This window comes from Takifugu flavidus, chromosome 8 (assembly GCF_003711565.1).
Source record: "Takifugu flavidus isolate HTHZ2018 chromosome 8, ASM371156v2, whole genome shotgun sequence".
In the NCBI taxonomy this organism is placed as follows: domain Eukaryota; kingdom Metazoa; phylum Chordata; class Actinopteri; order Tetraodontiformes; family Tetraodontidae; genus Takifugu; species Takifugu flavidus.
Window position 1 is genome coordinate 15,158,240 of NC_079527.1, and position 14,190 is coordinate 15,172,429.

At 46.4% G+C, this 14,190-nt stretch overlaps 2 protein-coding genes and 2 pseudogenes across 2 annotated transcripts; 2 read left to right on the plus strand and 2 right to left on the minus strand.

Moving 5' to 3' along the window:
* The first annotated feature begins 352 nt into the window (after positions 1-352).
* On the plus strand, positions 353-3,079 carry LOC130530334 (UDP-glucuronosyltransferase 2B13-like; annotated as a pseudogene).
* A 795-nt stretch (positions 3,080-3,874) lies between these two features.
* Positions 3,875-5,754, minus strand: LOC130530336 (P2Y purinoceptor 1-like). The gene has a single exon (XM_057041401.1). The coding sequence runs from the start codon at positions 5,000-5,002 to the stop codon at positions 3,968-3,970; it is 1,035 nt and encodes a 344-aa protein (XP_056897381.1). The 5' UTR covers positions 5,003-5,754; the 3' UTR covers positions 3,875-3,967.
* Positions 5,755-10,435: 4,681 nt separating this feature from the next.
* LOC130530335 (UDP-glucuronosyltransferase 2B31-like) lies at positions 10,436-12,251 on the plus strand (annotated as a pseudogene).
* Positions 12,252-12,600: 349 nt separating this feature from the next.
* LOC130529496 (P2Y purinoceptor 1-like) lies at positions 12,601-14,119 on the minus strand. Its single transcript, XM_057039770.1, has one exon. The coding sequence runs from the start codon at positions 13,666-13,668 to the stop codon at positions 12,694-12,696; it is 975 nt and encodes a 324-aa protein (XP_056895750.1). The 5' UTR covers positions 13,669-14,119; the 3' UTR covers positions 12,601-12,693.
* Between the last annotated feature and the right edge of the window lie 71 nt (positions 14,120-14,190).

Below are 14,190 nucleotides of genomic sequence, written 5' to 3' on the forward strand. Positions count from 1 at the left end.
CATAAACGCAGGCACAGCTCAGTATTAGATCACTGGTGGCTGAACAAGCCTTATTGACAGTGTCCTGGTCCTCGTGGTTCACAGGTAACTATTATTTCCACACTCTAGCTGTTGCTGAAAAATAACTGACTGTGAAAGAAGCGTTTAGTGACGATTTGAGTTGTTTCAATGTAAGTGTAGATGAGTATTTTTGTTGTGTTAAGTTGATTAATGGCTGCTGTCAGGGTTTCTGGGTTGTGTCGGTCGTTGTCCTGCAGGGGGGGTGTGGGGCACAATCGGTGGCAGCTGGCACTGCTGGCACACCCACCTGTAGGCAATTTACATCATGCTGCCTATTTAAGCAAGGTGCGCCTGCCTGTCAGTGCCAGGGTGTCTGTTTGTCTTGTGAGGGTGTTCTGTTCGTCTTGTCAGCGTGTCTGTTTGTCCTCCTCGTTGTGTGCTGGTGTTCTGTGTTTCCTGGGGTGCTGCTCCAGCTTCGTGTCTCCTGGAGGGCCGCCCCAGCTTCGTGTCTCCTGGAGCGCCACCCCAGCTTCGTGTCTTCTGGTGGGCCGCCCCTGCTCCCTGGCCTGCGTTCAGGTCCTGATCAACCCGTCTGTGACAGGCTGCTGTTTCTGTTACTGGGTTGCACACAGAATACCTACTGGGTGTGTGTGTGGGTTTGAGCTTGTGCATGAGAGACAGAGAGAATGTGAATGTTATAGCAGTTCATGTGTTTTTGATAAAGCAAATGTACTAAACACAATTGTGTTTTAAGCATTTCTGATATCAGAAATGATATCAGAAATGCTTAAAACACAATAACATAATGGTATTCAATTTTTGCTGGCTTAGCAAGTAATAGTAACGTGTCCTGGTCAGCGTCCGGACTAACCGGTCAGCCAGTTCGCAACAGATTCATTGTATACTGTTTTGTAGTCGTTGGATACACGGTGTCTACTACTACTACTACTACTACTACTGCTAATAATGATAATGTTTGTAATAGCCTTTGCCTCTTCTTGGCAGTGATGGCTTCATATCCAGTCCTGACCTTCCTGGTGTTCTTCTCAGCAGCTCTGTCCTCCACCTGTGATGGAGGAAAAGTGCTTGTTTACCCTGTAGATGGGAGCCACTGGCTGAACATGAAAATCCTCTTGGAGCTGCTTCACTCTCGGGGCCATGAAATAACGGTCATACGTTCGTCCACCAGCTGGTACATTTCTGAAGTCTCGCCCTACTACACCTCCATTACCATCGCCCAGGACCACTCACATCACATCAAGGGTCAAGACTTCATGACCTCTTTCTTAAAGAGGTCAATAGAGATCCGGCGGAGAGAAGGTTCACTCTGGGCTTTTTTTGAATTTTATCAAAACCTTTTCACTATTTTAGAGGAAAGCCAGCAAAACGTGGCCAAGATGGTCATCGACATCTTTGAGAATGAGATGCTAATTATGAAGCTAAAGAAAACTGAATACGATTTCATGCTGTTGGATCCTGCATTTCTAGGGGGAGTGTTGTTAGCGCACTATCTCCAGCTTCCAACGGTGCTCAATGCTCGCTGGGCTTTCAGCGGCGAGGCACACTTCGCCATCACACCTTCTCCACTCTCCTACGTTCCCCAATTATTTTCTTATAACTCTGATAAAATGGACTTTTTTCAGAGAATGTCATCTCTCATATCATGTTGGTCTACATGCACTACTTTGTTGTAAATCCCCCTTACCAAGCAGTGTGTGACAAATATTTTGGTGCCGATGTCAACGTCATGTCTCTCATGCAGGGAGCTGATCTCTGGTTAATAAGAACTGATTTTATATTCGAGTTTCCTCGTCCTACCATGCCCAATGTGGTCTACATCGGAGGGTTTCAAGGCAAACCTTCTAAGCCTCTTCCAGCAGATTTAGAGGATTTTATGCAGAGTTCTGGTGAGCACGGGGTGGTCGTCATGTCACTGGGGACTCTGCTGGGCGATCTTGGCCCTGAGTTATCAGAGATCATTGCATCAGCGTTTGCCAACCTTCCTCAGAAGGTGGTGTGGAGACACATTGGAGAAAGACCCACCAGCCTGGGAAACAACACCATGCTGGTTAAATGGCTGCCTCAAAATGATATCTTAGGTCACCCGAAAACCAAACTTTTTATGTCGCGTGGGGGCACTAACGGTATTTATGAGGCCATCTACCATGGGGTCCCGATCCTGGGCCTTCCTCTCATCTTTGACCAGATTGATAATTTTGTACGTATGAAGGCACGGGGGGCTGCTGAGATGGTCGATGTCACAACGTTGGATGTTGAGTCTCTGACCAATACTCTGAAGAATATTCTCGATCCTACGAAGGCATACAAAGAGAAAATACAGAAGCTGTCACAGCTTCACCATGACAAACCAATGAAACCCATAGACAGCGCCCTCTCCTGGATGGAGTTTGTCATGAGGCACAAGGGCGCCTCACACCTGCGTACAGAGTCCTACAAGTTACCGTGGTACGCCTATCACTGTCTGGACGTGATGGCCGTCTTCGCAGCCTGTGGCTTGATACTCATGTCATTAGTTTGGGTCTCCTGCCGATGTGTCATCAGAGCTCTCATTAGAGCGACAAAATCTAAGAAAGAATAGATCAGTTCATGAGAAAACAGGTGTATGAACCTTGTTCAACCTTCTAATTTTAGGTTGTAACTTTAATCCATTTCTTTTGAAGGCTGCAAAGCTAGCTGTAGGATTTAGCCAGCTTGAATCTTCCCACTTCATTTTGGTTGAATAAAAGTGGAGCGTCGTTGCTCTACCAGTGGTAGCTTCATGTGAAATTGATTATGCATTCACTGTAAGCTCTGCTTCCCCCTCACGCAAGCTAGAGTTGTTGCCTTGTTTATTTTTATGGGTTACAACCGACCAAACCAGGTCAACTGCAGGAGTGTTGAGGTGTGCAAATAATACTGAAGCCTTATTGGAGAAAAAGGGTTGGTGATAGAATATTAGTTAAATGGTTGTTGAATATGTGCTAAACATTTCACTGATGAGCTTAAGACTTTTCGCCATTTGTCAGCAATGTGCGCGTCCATCCAGTGTGAAATAAAATTCTTTCTTTAAAAACTACAACTGTGGTGCAATTCCTCAGTGTTCTGTCTCCAAGTCAAGGTGTCCAACTTTGTCTCACGATCTATGAATGTATAAAACACACTTTTTTCCATTCAAAGATCCTGTGATCTACATCTTATAATGTTTAATCAGCGACTTTTATTAGAAGTGGATCCATTGGAGCGGGTGTTCCAGACAGGTACTGTTTGTGCCCCGGTTGTGGTTTTCCTTTCTGACTGAATAGAATTTTGCTTTCACTAAATCTCTCACTTTGTACTACTACTCGCGTCAGGTTCCCAGTTTCTGGGAACTCTTTTGCAGGGTTTCTCCTGCGGGGGGCGTGGTGGAGCCATGCCTCAGCCACAGGTGGTGCCGGGGACTGGCGCACCTGCAGACTATCGTAATCAAGCCACCTATTTATTGACTGTTCTCATGGTTGGCCAGCGTTGGCGTGTTTTGTCGTTTTCGGAAAACCCCGGCTGTACCCTCCTGGACTTTTGTGAGACTGTTTCCTTCGTGGATAACTTTTGAACCCGTTATCCGATTATTGTTTTTTCTTAATCCTTCATGGACTGCTTGTGTCGTAAGTTTACGTTCCCTGTTTTGATTAAGCACCGAGTCGTGGTCTCCGCGCCTCTTTTTGAGTTCTACAAACTTTAATAAAGCTTCTCGGAACGATACGCCACTGTGTCCTGCCTGCTTTCGGGTCCTGATACAACCACTCCTAACACCTCGTGCATTTCTGTTTCACTTGCGTTTAAATTGAACTTCCGCACCTCCTCCCCCCCCACCCTGTACTATCAGAGAAGAAACGGATTCCTTAAGAATGTTTTATTATTTCATCTGAGTATGACGGATGAAAGCAACAGTGATATAAAGCAGCAGGTGCACATAAAAAATAAGCTTGTATCAGACGGCTGATGGAAGAGAACCTCGAGGAAAAAGGGGTGTCGCCTGTGTGGTAGGTTCCTGAGCTGGCTGCAAACATTTTCTGAGAGGAGCCAGGATGTTTTCATCTCCACGGAGGTAAACCAGAGGGTTGAGAGCACTGTTCAAACAAACAAGGCCACGACTGAGCTGATGGGCGATGTACACTCCGTTAGACCATTTTGGGCACACCTTCCAAATGAACAGAAGTCTTGACCAAAGGTTGAGGTTCTTGAGTATGTGATAGGGGATGTAACAAACAGAAAAAAGAAGAACCAGGAGGAACAGCAGCTTCATGCATCTCTGTTTTAATACCTTGTCAGTGGTATTTTTCCGGCAGAGAACAACAAGCACGTGTCCGTAGCAGCCCAGTGTGATGAGGAGCGGGATGCAGAATCCCATGAACGTCCATCCAAGACTGTACTTTAAGTAACTCTCTACATACTCGTCATCGGTGGTATCAAAGCATTTCTCAGTGTTTCTCTTAAATGTTTTGGTGTAGAACATATCTGGAAGACACTGAATTCCAACTAACAGCCAAGTGGTGACAGAGATAATCACAGAGTGGGTGAAGGTGATGCGTCCCATCGCTCTCATCGGATGGACAATAGCCAGGTACCGGTACACACTTATGCACGTCAGGAACCCGATGCTGCCATACAGATTAAGATTGAAGCAGAATCTTGTTATCTTGCAGAATGTCTGTCCGAAAATCCATCGACGACTCATGAGGTAGTAGACCATCAGAAATGGAAGCGTGAGCAGGTAGAGAACGTCTGAAATTCCCAGGTTGAGCACAAATATGCTGATGTTGCCCAGTTTCTTCCAGTTCTTCAGCAGAGATCTTAGTCCCCATCCATTAGCCGCCAGACCGATGAAGAACACCAGGATGTAAACAGGAGGCAGGAATTTGCCCGTGAAACTAAAGCTGACACGAGGACAGGAGCTGTTATTCATTGTCTTCTGGACAGAGATCAGCTCCGCTATGCAAACGTGCTCCCCAAGGTGTGGCTGCATACTGCAGAGAAGACTTCCTTCTCCTGCTTTTTTTTAATAGATTAGATAAGATTAGATTCAACTTTATTGTTATTGCACATGTACAGGTACAGAGCAACAAAATGCAGTTAAGCATCTAACCAGAAGTGCAAAAGAAGCAGCAAGTGAGGATAATAACTTAATAAATACAGTATGTGCGGTTATTTTTACAGTCGTTTACCAGGTTGTGCTATAAACATATTTTACAGATGTGACAGAAGGGAAATAACCCAAATCTGTACATTGGAAAGAGTTGATATGTGTTGATGACTGCATTGCTCACATTAGAGAATAAAATCAGTCAACACAGAGACTGGTGTCATAAAATTAACAAGTTATCAAACATTTCTGACTCTAGAAACACCAGTTAGTGTAAACTAGACACTATTAGATATCATTTTAACTCCTGACTTTTAGATTTTACTTGCAATTTTATCAATGCACGGCCTCTAAAATTACCATATACTTTAAACTCACTTCTATCCTTGACACATGCTACCATATGTGTATCTTTGGCTTACTTGTTAATTCCTATTATTAGAAAATGTGTATTATTAGTGGTAAAAAAAAAAGTGCTGTTTTGTGTCCGCTGTCAAGGTATCCAGTAAAGCTCCAGGGTCACATAGAGTACTACACTGAAACTCTACCCCAATGTACTGTAATTTCCACCATATCAATCAATCAATCAATCAATCAAAATTGTCTCTAGGCGCTTTCCAGAATCCCAGGGCCTGACCCCCAACAAGCAACAGTGGCAAAGAAAAACCTTGAGCAGGACCAGGCTCGTGAAGGGGGACCCTCTTGCTGATGGCCGGCTGGGTAGAGAGAGAGGAGAAGGGGGGAGGACAGGTAGAGGAGAGAATAGGCAGAGATCAATGAAATGCATTAATTATAATAATTATAATAAACTGCCAGTAGAACTGAGTGGGTCAGCAGGGTCGGAGGTAGGGGCAGGCCTCCTACACCCCAATGGGCCCCGAGCTTGCCTCTTCTGCCTCTACCCATCCCAGATGACCTTCACCCGCCAGAAGGACTCCACCCAACAACCACAGGGGCGGCCTGTGGGGTGAGCCCAAGAACATCATTCTTCCCTATAGCCACCAGGGGGACGAGAGAACCGGACCACAGGCCCTTGGGACCTGCCTTCACCATGCCAATGGTTCAAGTGGGAGGCCCTCAGGGCAACCCAATGTATGTGTACAGGCCCTGGACAGAAGCAGACATTGTGGAAGCTGCAAAACACCTCCCTCGTCCGGAGAAAGGAGGAGCGACAATGGCAAAAGCTCTGACTGACTTCTTTCGAGACTATGTCCCGACATCCTCTGAGATGGCCAGAATAATGATGAAGATCTGCTCACCCACACAGTTCGCAGCTGTAAAAAGCATCTTCAGCGGGCACTGGCAGCCTGCAACAATCAACTGGGCGTCATCTGGAGCAGACGATGACCCTCATGACATAGCCTATAGGGACTTCACCACCCGCCTGATCACCAAGGTAACCGAAGACTTTAAAACACAATGTGATCTCTCCAAGGTTTCTGCGTGTGTTCAGGCAAAGGATGAAGGACCACAAGACTACGTCCAGTGTCTCATGATAGCGTTCGACGATCACAGCGGCATGACCAAGCCTGACCCTTATCCAGGCCCAGAAGTCACCCCGTATGAAACCCTCCTGAAACAACAATTCCTTCAAGGCCTCCAACACCCACTGAGTCAGCTGGTTAAGGACTCATGCATCGGATGGAGTGATGCTGATACGCGACTCTCCATGGTGGTAAAGCATGCTGATCACCAGTACAAACGACAGCAGGAAAGAAGGACCGCTACGGAAGAAGAGGACAAGCATACAAAGAGAGCCCTGCAGCAGAAACAACTGGCTCTCCTCAAGTATCCTCCACCAGACGGCGCCAGACGACACGACGGAGGAGGCCCTCCACGTGCCCCATCTCGAGGCCCACCGCAGACACGACAGCAACCACCGTACCAGGGGCAGGAAGACTCAGACGCCTGCTTCTACTGTGGTTGGAATGGACACTGGTTACAAGACTGCCCCCGGAGGAGAGGAAGAGGGCGTGGCAGCGTGTCTGTGTGTGTCTGTCAACTGTTTGATGTTCAAATGCTGCAATGTATTGAATCCAGCCACCCTCCTCCCCATCCCGGAGGAGGGCAACCCTCTTGATTGCGTGACAGAACTCTCTGTGTCTTGTTCCCCACGTCCTGACCTCATGGATCAACCTCTTATCAATCCTGATCTTGTTCTCTTTGTCGATGGGTCAGCATCCCGGGATCCGGACACAGGCCGGTGCAAAGCCGGTTACGCAGTCTGTGACTCCCGCGGCACTGTTGAATCTGCATCATTACCGTCCAACTACTCAGCTCAAGCCGCTGAATTGGTGGCCCTTACCAGAGCTTGCCACCTCGCAGCCAACCAGTCAGTTACCATCTTCACTGATTCTAGGTATGCCTTTGGTGTAGTTAATGATTTTGGAGCATTGTGGAAGCACAGGGGCTTCCTCAAGTCTGACAGCGCTCCCATCTTGAATCATCGGCTGGTGGCGGCTCTTTTGGACGCTGTCCTTCTCCCCTCACAGACTGCAATCTGTAAATGCACCACTCACACTAATCTCTCTGACCCTATATCTGCAGAAATCCGGACACAAGTGAAAGCAGCACTGCCGTCTCCAGCAGACCAACAGCTCCATCCGTTACATCCAGGGGACTACGTGGTGATCAAGGACTTCTGGAGGACCAGGTGGAACCAGAAAAGGTGGCAAGGCCATTCCAAATCCTGCTGGTGACTCAGACCGCGGTGAAAGTAGCCGAGAGAGCAACATGGATCCACGCATCCCACTGCAAGAAGGTGCCAGAGCCGAAGGAGCCGGTCAGTAGGGAGTGAAACTAGCGTCCCTGCTGCTCCAAGTGGCGTGCCAAGCCACCAGCGAAAAAACAAGATGAGCCTCCAAGGAAAGCCTTTGCATCCCAGGCGACGGACCGACCTGATCCTGAGGAAATTCCTGTTTGTTCTGGGTGTGATATCAATCACAGCAGCATTACCCATCTTCTCCCCAACGCCACACGAGAAACCAGACCTAACAACACATCCCACAGCAGAATGGCCTCTCAGGGAAAGACGTCAGGCGCCCACAATCTCTCCCTCGTCTAGGTGTGCCTCCGGTACCGCCCATTTATTCATCCCTCAGGTGTGCCTCCTGCCTAATACCTGGGCCACAGTCATCGTCCCGCTGTCCAGCATTTCCAACCTTGAGAACACAGCTGCAGGGTATGCCGGGAATCAATGGTACATGACCAATGATCAGCTAGATACCGGATGGCACACCCTAGTGGCAGACCCACCGGGCCAGGACTGGTCATCGTATACGACAACAAACTCTGCCCGTCGACAGCGCTCTCTACTGACACTCACCTCGACGAGCAACAAGCTTACACTGACAGTAAATCTCACAAAAGGAAGCCTCCTTGATGATCCTGACGGGAGCGGCTGCTGGTTGTTCCTGATGTGGCCATGGAAGGATGGAACTGATCCTAGTTTCCTGTTGCAGCTCTGTGTGGATCGTCCCAATGGCACCCCGATAGACCCCATGCCTGCTGTCCTCTCACCTAAAGCCACTTCCTCGGGAATCAAGCTAGTCCTAGAACCCACGGTGGATGATTATTTCGAAATCATGACTGGTATTTCGGGATCCACAAATAACTGGTTACTGTTAGCAGAACAGGCAGGGACGGCTGCAAGATCTGACTGCACTGTATGCTTGGGACCCCGTCCAGTGTTAAGAATAGTCCCTCCCCCTCCCGGTCTGAACGCAACATGTCTGACAGAACTCCTATCCAAATCAATCATGACTTCCTGCTCAGGCTGTGAAGAGCCCTTCCCAGTTGTAGAAAAGACAAGATCACCACCTATATTTAATGCTGATGTTGCACAAGGGAACTTCACATGCTTCACAAATAATGCTCCAGGAACCACCCCACTAGGAAATGTAAACATCACATGGTGCCAGACGACCGTCAACTCACTGTCCGGACAATACAAGGTGGCCAGAGCTGACCTCTGGTGGTGGTGTGGAGGGAATGTCCTGCGAAGCATTCTGCCATCCAAATGGACAGGAATTTGTGCCCCTGTAAATCTTATCCTGCCTGCCATAATTGTTTCAGGATCGGTATCTCATACACTCTTCCCACAAACTTCAACCAGAATCCGTAGGTTCGCAGACAGCACGGGCCAAGATTCAACCTACATCGACGCTATAGGAATACCACGGGGAGTGCCCGACGAGTACAAAGTGGTGAATCAGATTGCAGCGGGCTTTGAGAGCACCATCTGCTGGTGGTGCACGATAAACAAAATGTGGACAGAATCAACTATATCCATTACAATGTGCAGCGACTGGCCAACTACACCAGGGATGGACTCCAAGCAGTGCATGAGCAGCTGCGTGCAACTTCCATGATGGCATTCCAGAATAGGTTGGCGTTGGATATGCTCCTTGCCGAAAGAGGAGTGTGCTCAATGTTTGGAACCGAGTGCTGTACATTCATCCCCAACAACACCGGCCCCATGGGAAAGCTAACACGGGCGGTGAATGAACTAAGGACTTTAAGCGACACAATGAAAGAACACTTGGGGGTTGACACCAGTATGTGGGACAAGTGGCTAAGTGTTTTTGGGAAATATCGGACACTCATAACATCAGTACTAACATCATTAACAGTGTTTACAGCAATTCTTGTGTTGTGTGGTTGTTGCTGTATACCATGTATCAGGGCTCTCTTGGTGAAGCTGATTAATAGAATGATGGGAGAAAGAGTGATGCATCTGACCTATGAAGTTTTAAGAACTAACGAAGAAGAAGCAGTTTCACCAGAGACACCTGTCGTCACTACAAACAGCTGGCTCAACATTGACTCCAGCGAAGATTCATCCGAATGTGAACTGGAAGAGGATTATAAAGATGAACTAAGTTACTGATGTATTTCAAGTTTACTGTCAAAATCAGGTTGATCCAAGTAGGATCAAAAGGGGGGAATTGAAATGGAATTTGATTGTGGAATGTAAATTGTATACAAAAGGAGGAAATTGAAATGGTATTTTATTGTGAAATGTTAATTGAGAGCAAAAGGAAGGCTTGAAATGGAAATTTAGGAAGGGTGTGGTGGAGACTGGGAGAACAGATGAAGTCCATTTGGTTCCTCATTCATTTACAAGGAAACAACGGTTGAAAGAAGACCAGCGTCAAACGGAGGGGGGGACATCCTCAGTCATTCAACTTCTTGTGCCAGCCGGAACAGATTCATTGTATACTGTTTTGTAGTCGTTGGATACACGGTGTTTATGAATACTACTACTACTACTACTACTACTACTACTACACTACTACTACTAATAATAATTAATAATGTTTGTAATAACCTTTGCCTCTTCTTGGCAGTGATGGCTTCATATCCAGTCCTGACCTTCCTGGTGTTCTTCTCAGCAGCTCTGTCCTCCACCTGTGATGGAGGAAAAGTGCTTGTTTACCCTCTAGATGGGAGCCACTGGCTGAACATGAAAATCCTCTTGGAGCTGCTTCACTCTCGGGGCCATGAAATAACAGTCATACGTTCGTCCACCAGCTGGTACATTTCTGAAGTCTCGCCCTACTACACCTCCATCACCATTGCCCAGGACCACTCACATCACATCGAGAGTCAAGACTTCATGACCTCTTTCTTAAAGAGGTCAATAGAGATCGGCGGAGGGAAGGTTCACTCTGGGCTTTTTTTGAATTTTATCAAAACCTAATCCAAATGATTGGAGAGAATCAGCATGACGTGGCCAAGATGGTCATCGACATCTTTGAGAATGAGACGCTAATTACGATTTTGAAAAACAATGAGTACAACCTTTTATTGACAGATCCTGCATTTCCAGGTGGAGTGTTGTTAGCGCACTATCTCCAACTACCGCTGGTTTTCAATGCTCGCTGGGTTTTCAATGGAGATGGACATTTCGCCATCGCACCTTCTCCACTCTCCTACGTTCCCCAATTATTTTTTTATGAGTCTGATAAAATGGACATTTTTCAGAGAATGAAAAATGTCATCTCTCATATCATGTTGGTCTACTGTACATGCACTACTTTGTGTCAAATCCCCCTTACCAAGCAGTGTGTGACAAATATTTTGGTCCCGATGTCAACGTCATGTCTCTCATGCAGGGAGCTGATCTCTGGTTAATGCGAGTTGATTTTATATTCGAGTTTCCTCGTCCTACCATGCCCAATGTGGTCTACATCGGAGGGTTTCAGGGCAAACCTTCTAAGCCTCTTCCAGCAGATTTAGAGGATTTTATGCAGAGTTCTGGTGAGCACGGGGTGGTCGTCATGTCACTGGGGACTCTGCTGGGCGATCTTGGCCCTGAGTTATCAGAGATCATTGCATCAGCGTTTGCCAACCTTCCTCAGAAGGTGGTGTGGAGACACATCGGAAAAAGACCCACCAGTCTGGGAAACAACACCATGCTGGTTAAATGGCTGCCTCAAAATGATATCTTAGGTCACCCGAAAACCAAACTTTTTATGTCGCATGGGGGCACTAACGGTATTTATGAGGCCATCTACCATGGGGTCCCGATCCTGGGCCTTCCTCTCATCTTTGACCAGATTGATAATTTTGTACGCATGAAGGCGCGGGGGGCTGCTGAGATGGTCGATGTCACAACGTTGGATGTTGAGACTCTGACCAATACTCTGAAGAATATTCTCGAGAAAACAGGTGTATGAACCTTGTTCAACCTTCTAATTTTAGGTTGTAACTTTAATCCATTTCTTTTGAAGGCTGCAAAGCTAGCTGTAGGATTTAGCCAGCTTGAATCTTCCCACTTCATTTTGGTTGAATAAAAGTGGAGCGTCGTTGCTCTACCAGTGGTAACTTCATGTGAAATTGATTATGCATTCACTGTAAGCTCTGCTTCCCCCTCACGCAAGCTAGAGTTGTTGCCTTGTTTCTTTTTATGGGTTACAACTGACCAAACCAGGTCAACTGCAGGAGTGTTGAGGTGTGCAAATAATACTGAAGCCTTATTGGAGGAAAAGGGTTGGTGATAGAATATTAGTTAAATGGTTGTTGAATATGTGCTAAACATTTCACTGATGAGCTTAAGACTTTTCGCCATTTGTCAGCAACGTGCGCGTCCATCCAGTGTGAAATAAAATTATTTCTTTAAAAACTACAACTGTGGTGCAATTCCTCAGTGTTCTGTCTCCAAGTCAAGGTGTCCAACTTTGTCTCACGATCTATGAATGTATAAAACACACTTTTTTCCATTCAAAGATCCTGTGATCTACATCTTATAATGTTTAATCAGTGACTTTCATTAGAAGTGGATCCGTTGGAGCGGGTGTTGCACGCAGCTTGTTCCAGACAGGTGCTGCTTGTGGTTTTCCTTTCATGGCTGAATAGAATTTTGGTTTCACTAAATCTCTCACTTTGTACTACTCCTCGTGCATTTCTGTTTCACTTGCGTTTAAATTGAAGTTCCGCACCTCCCCCCACCCACCCTGTACTATCAGAGAAGAAACGGATTCCTTAAGAATGTTTTATTATTTCATCTGAGTATGACGGATGAAAGCAACAGTGATATAAAGCAGCAGGTGCACATAAAAAATAAGCTTGTATCAGACGGCTGATGGAAGAGAACCTCGAGTAAAAAGGGTTGTCGCCTGTGTGGCAGGTTCCTGAGCTGGCTGCAAACATTTTCTGAGAGGAGCCAGGATGTTTTCATCTCCACGGAGGTAAACCAGAGGGTTGAGAGCACTGTTCAAACAAACAAGGGCACGACTGAGCTGACGGGCGATGTACACTCCGTTAGACCATTTTTGGCACACCTTCCAAATGAACTGAAGTCTTGACCAAAGGTTGAGGTTCTTGAGTATGTGATAGGGGATGTAACAAACAGAAAAAAGAAGAACCAGGAGGAACAACAGCTTCATACATCTCTGTTTTAATACCTTGTCAGTTGTATTTTTCCGGCAGAGAACAACAAGCACGTGTCCGTAGCAGCCCAGTGTGACGAGGAGCGGGATGCAGAATCCCATGAACGTCCATCCAAGACTGTACTTTAGGTAACTCTCTACATACTCGTCATCGGTGGTATCAAAGCATTTCTCAGTGTTTGTCTTAGATGTTTTGATGTAGAACATATCTGGAAGACACTGAATTCCAACTAACAGCCAAGTGGTGACAGAGATAATCACAGAGTGGGTGAAGGTGATGCGTCCCATCGCTCTCATCGGATGGACAATAGCCAGGTACCGGTACACACTTATGCACGTCAGGAACCCGATGCTGCCATACAGATTAAGATTGAAGCAGAATCTTGTTATCTTGCAGAATGTCTGTCCGAAAATCCATCGACTCCCCATGAGGTAGTAGACCACCAGAAATGGAAGCGTGAGCAGGTAGAGAACGTCTGAAATTCCCAGGTTGAGCACAAATAGGCTGATGTTGCCCAGTTTCTTCCAGTTCTTCAGCAGAGATCTTAGTCCCCATCCATTAGCCGCCAGACCGATGAAGAACACCAGGATGTAAACAGGAGGCAGGAATTTGCCCGTGAAACTAAAGCTGACACGAGGACAGGAGCTGTTATTCATTGTCTTCTGGACAGAGATCAGCTCCGCTCTGAAACGTGCTCCCCGAGGTGTGGCTGCATGCTGCAGAGAAGACTTCCTGTTCCTGCTTCTATGTGACAGAAGGGAAATAACCCAAATCTGTACATCGGAAAGAGTTGATTTGTGTTGATGACTAACAGAAACATCGAGTCAAAGTACAAGTGTGATGTTTAGCATTCTGAGAAACAATGAGATTGAATGAACCTCAACCAACATACAAAGTCTTGGACTACTATTTAAAATCTACATGCATTTAATTTAAAACTGCTTTGAATAGATGAAGAAATAGATTTGAGTTTCAAATTGTTTCTGTTCACAGCCCCTGTGCTCAGAACCTTATTTTGTCACTACAGGTTGTCTCATTTGTTCACTGATACTGAGCTGGTTGCATTTTTCTGTCTGTGACACCGTGGCAGCATAATCCTTCATAAAAATCAGTTTTGAGAGGAAACACATCAGGATTCCAGGAAAACTGAGGAATCTGATCTGAATTTGAGACTCAAA

Excerpts from the sequence above, each read along its gene's own strand:
- LOC130530336 (XM_057041401.1), bottom strand. The coding sequence starts at position 5,002 with ATGCAGCCACACCTTGGGGAGCACGTTTGCATAGCGGAGCTGATCTCT.
- LOC130529496 (XM_057039770.1), bottom strand. The coding sequence starts at position 13,668 with ATGAATAACAGCTCCTGTCCTCGTGTCAGCTTTAGTTTCACGGGCAAA.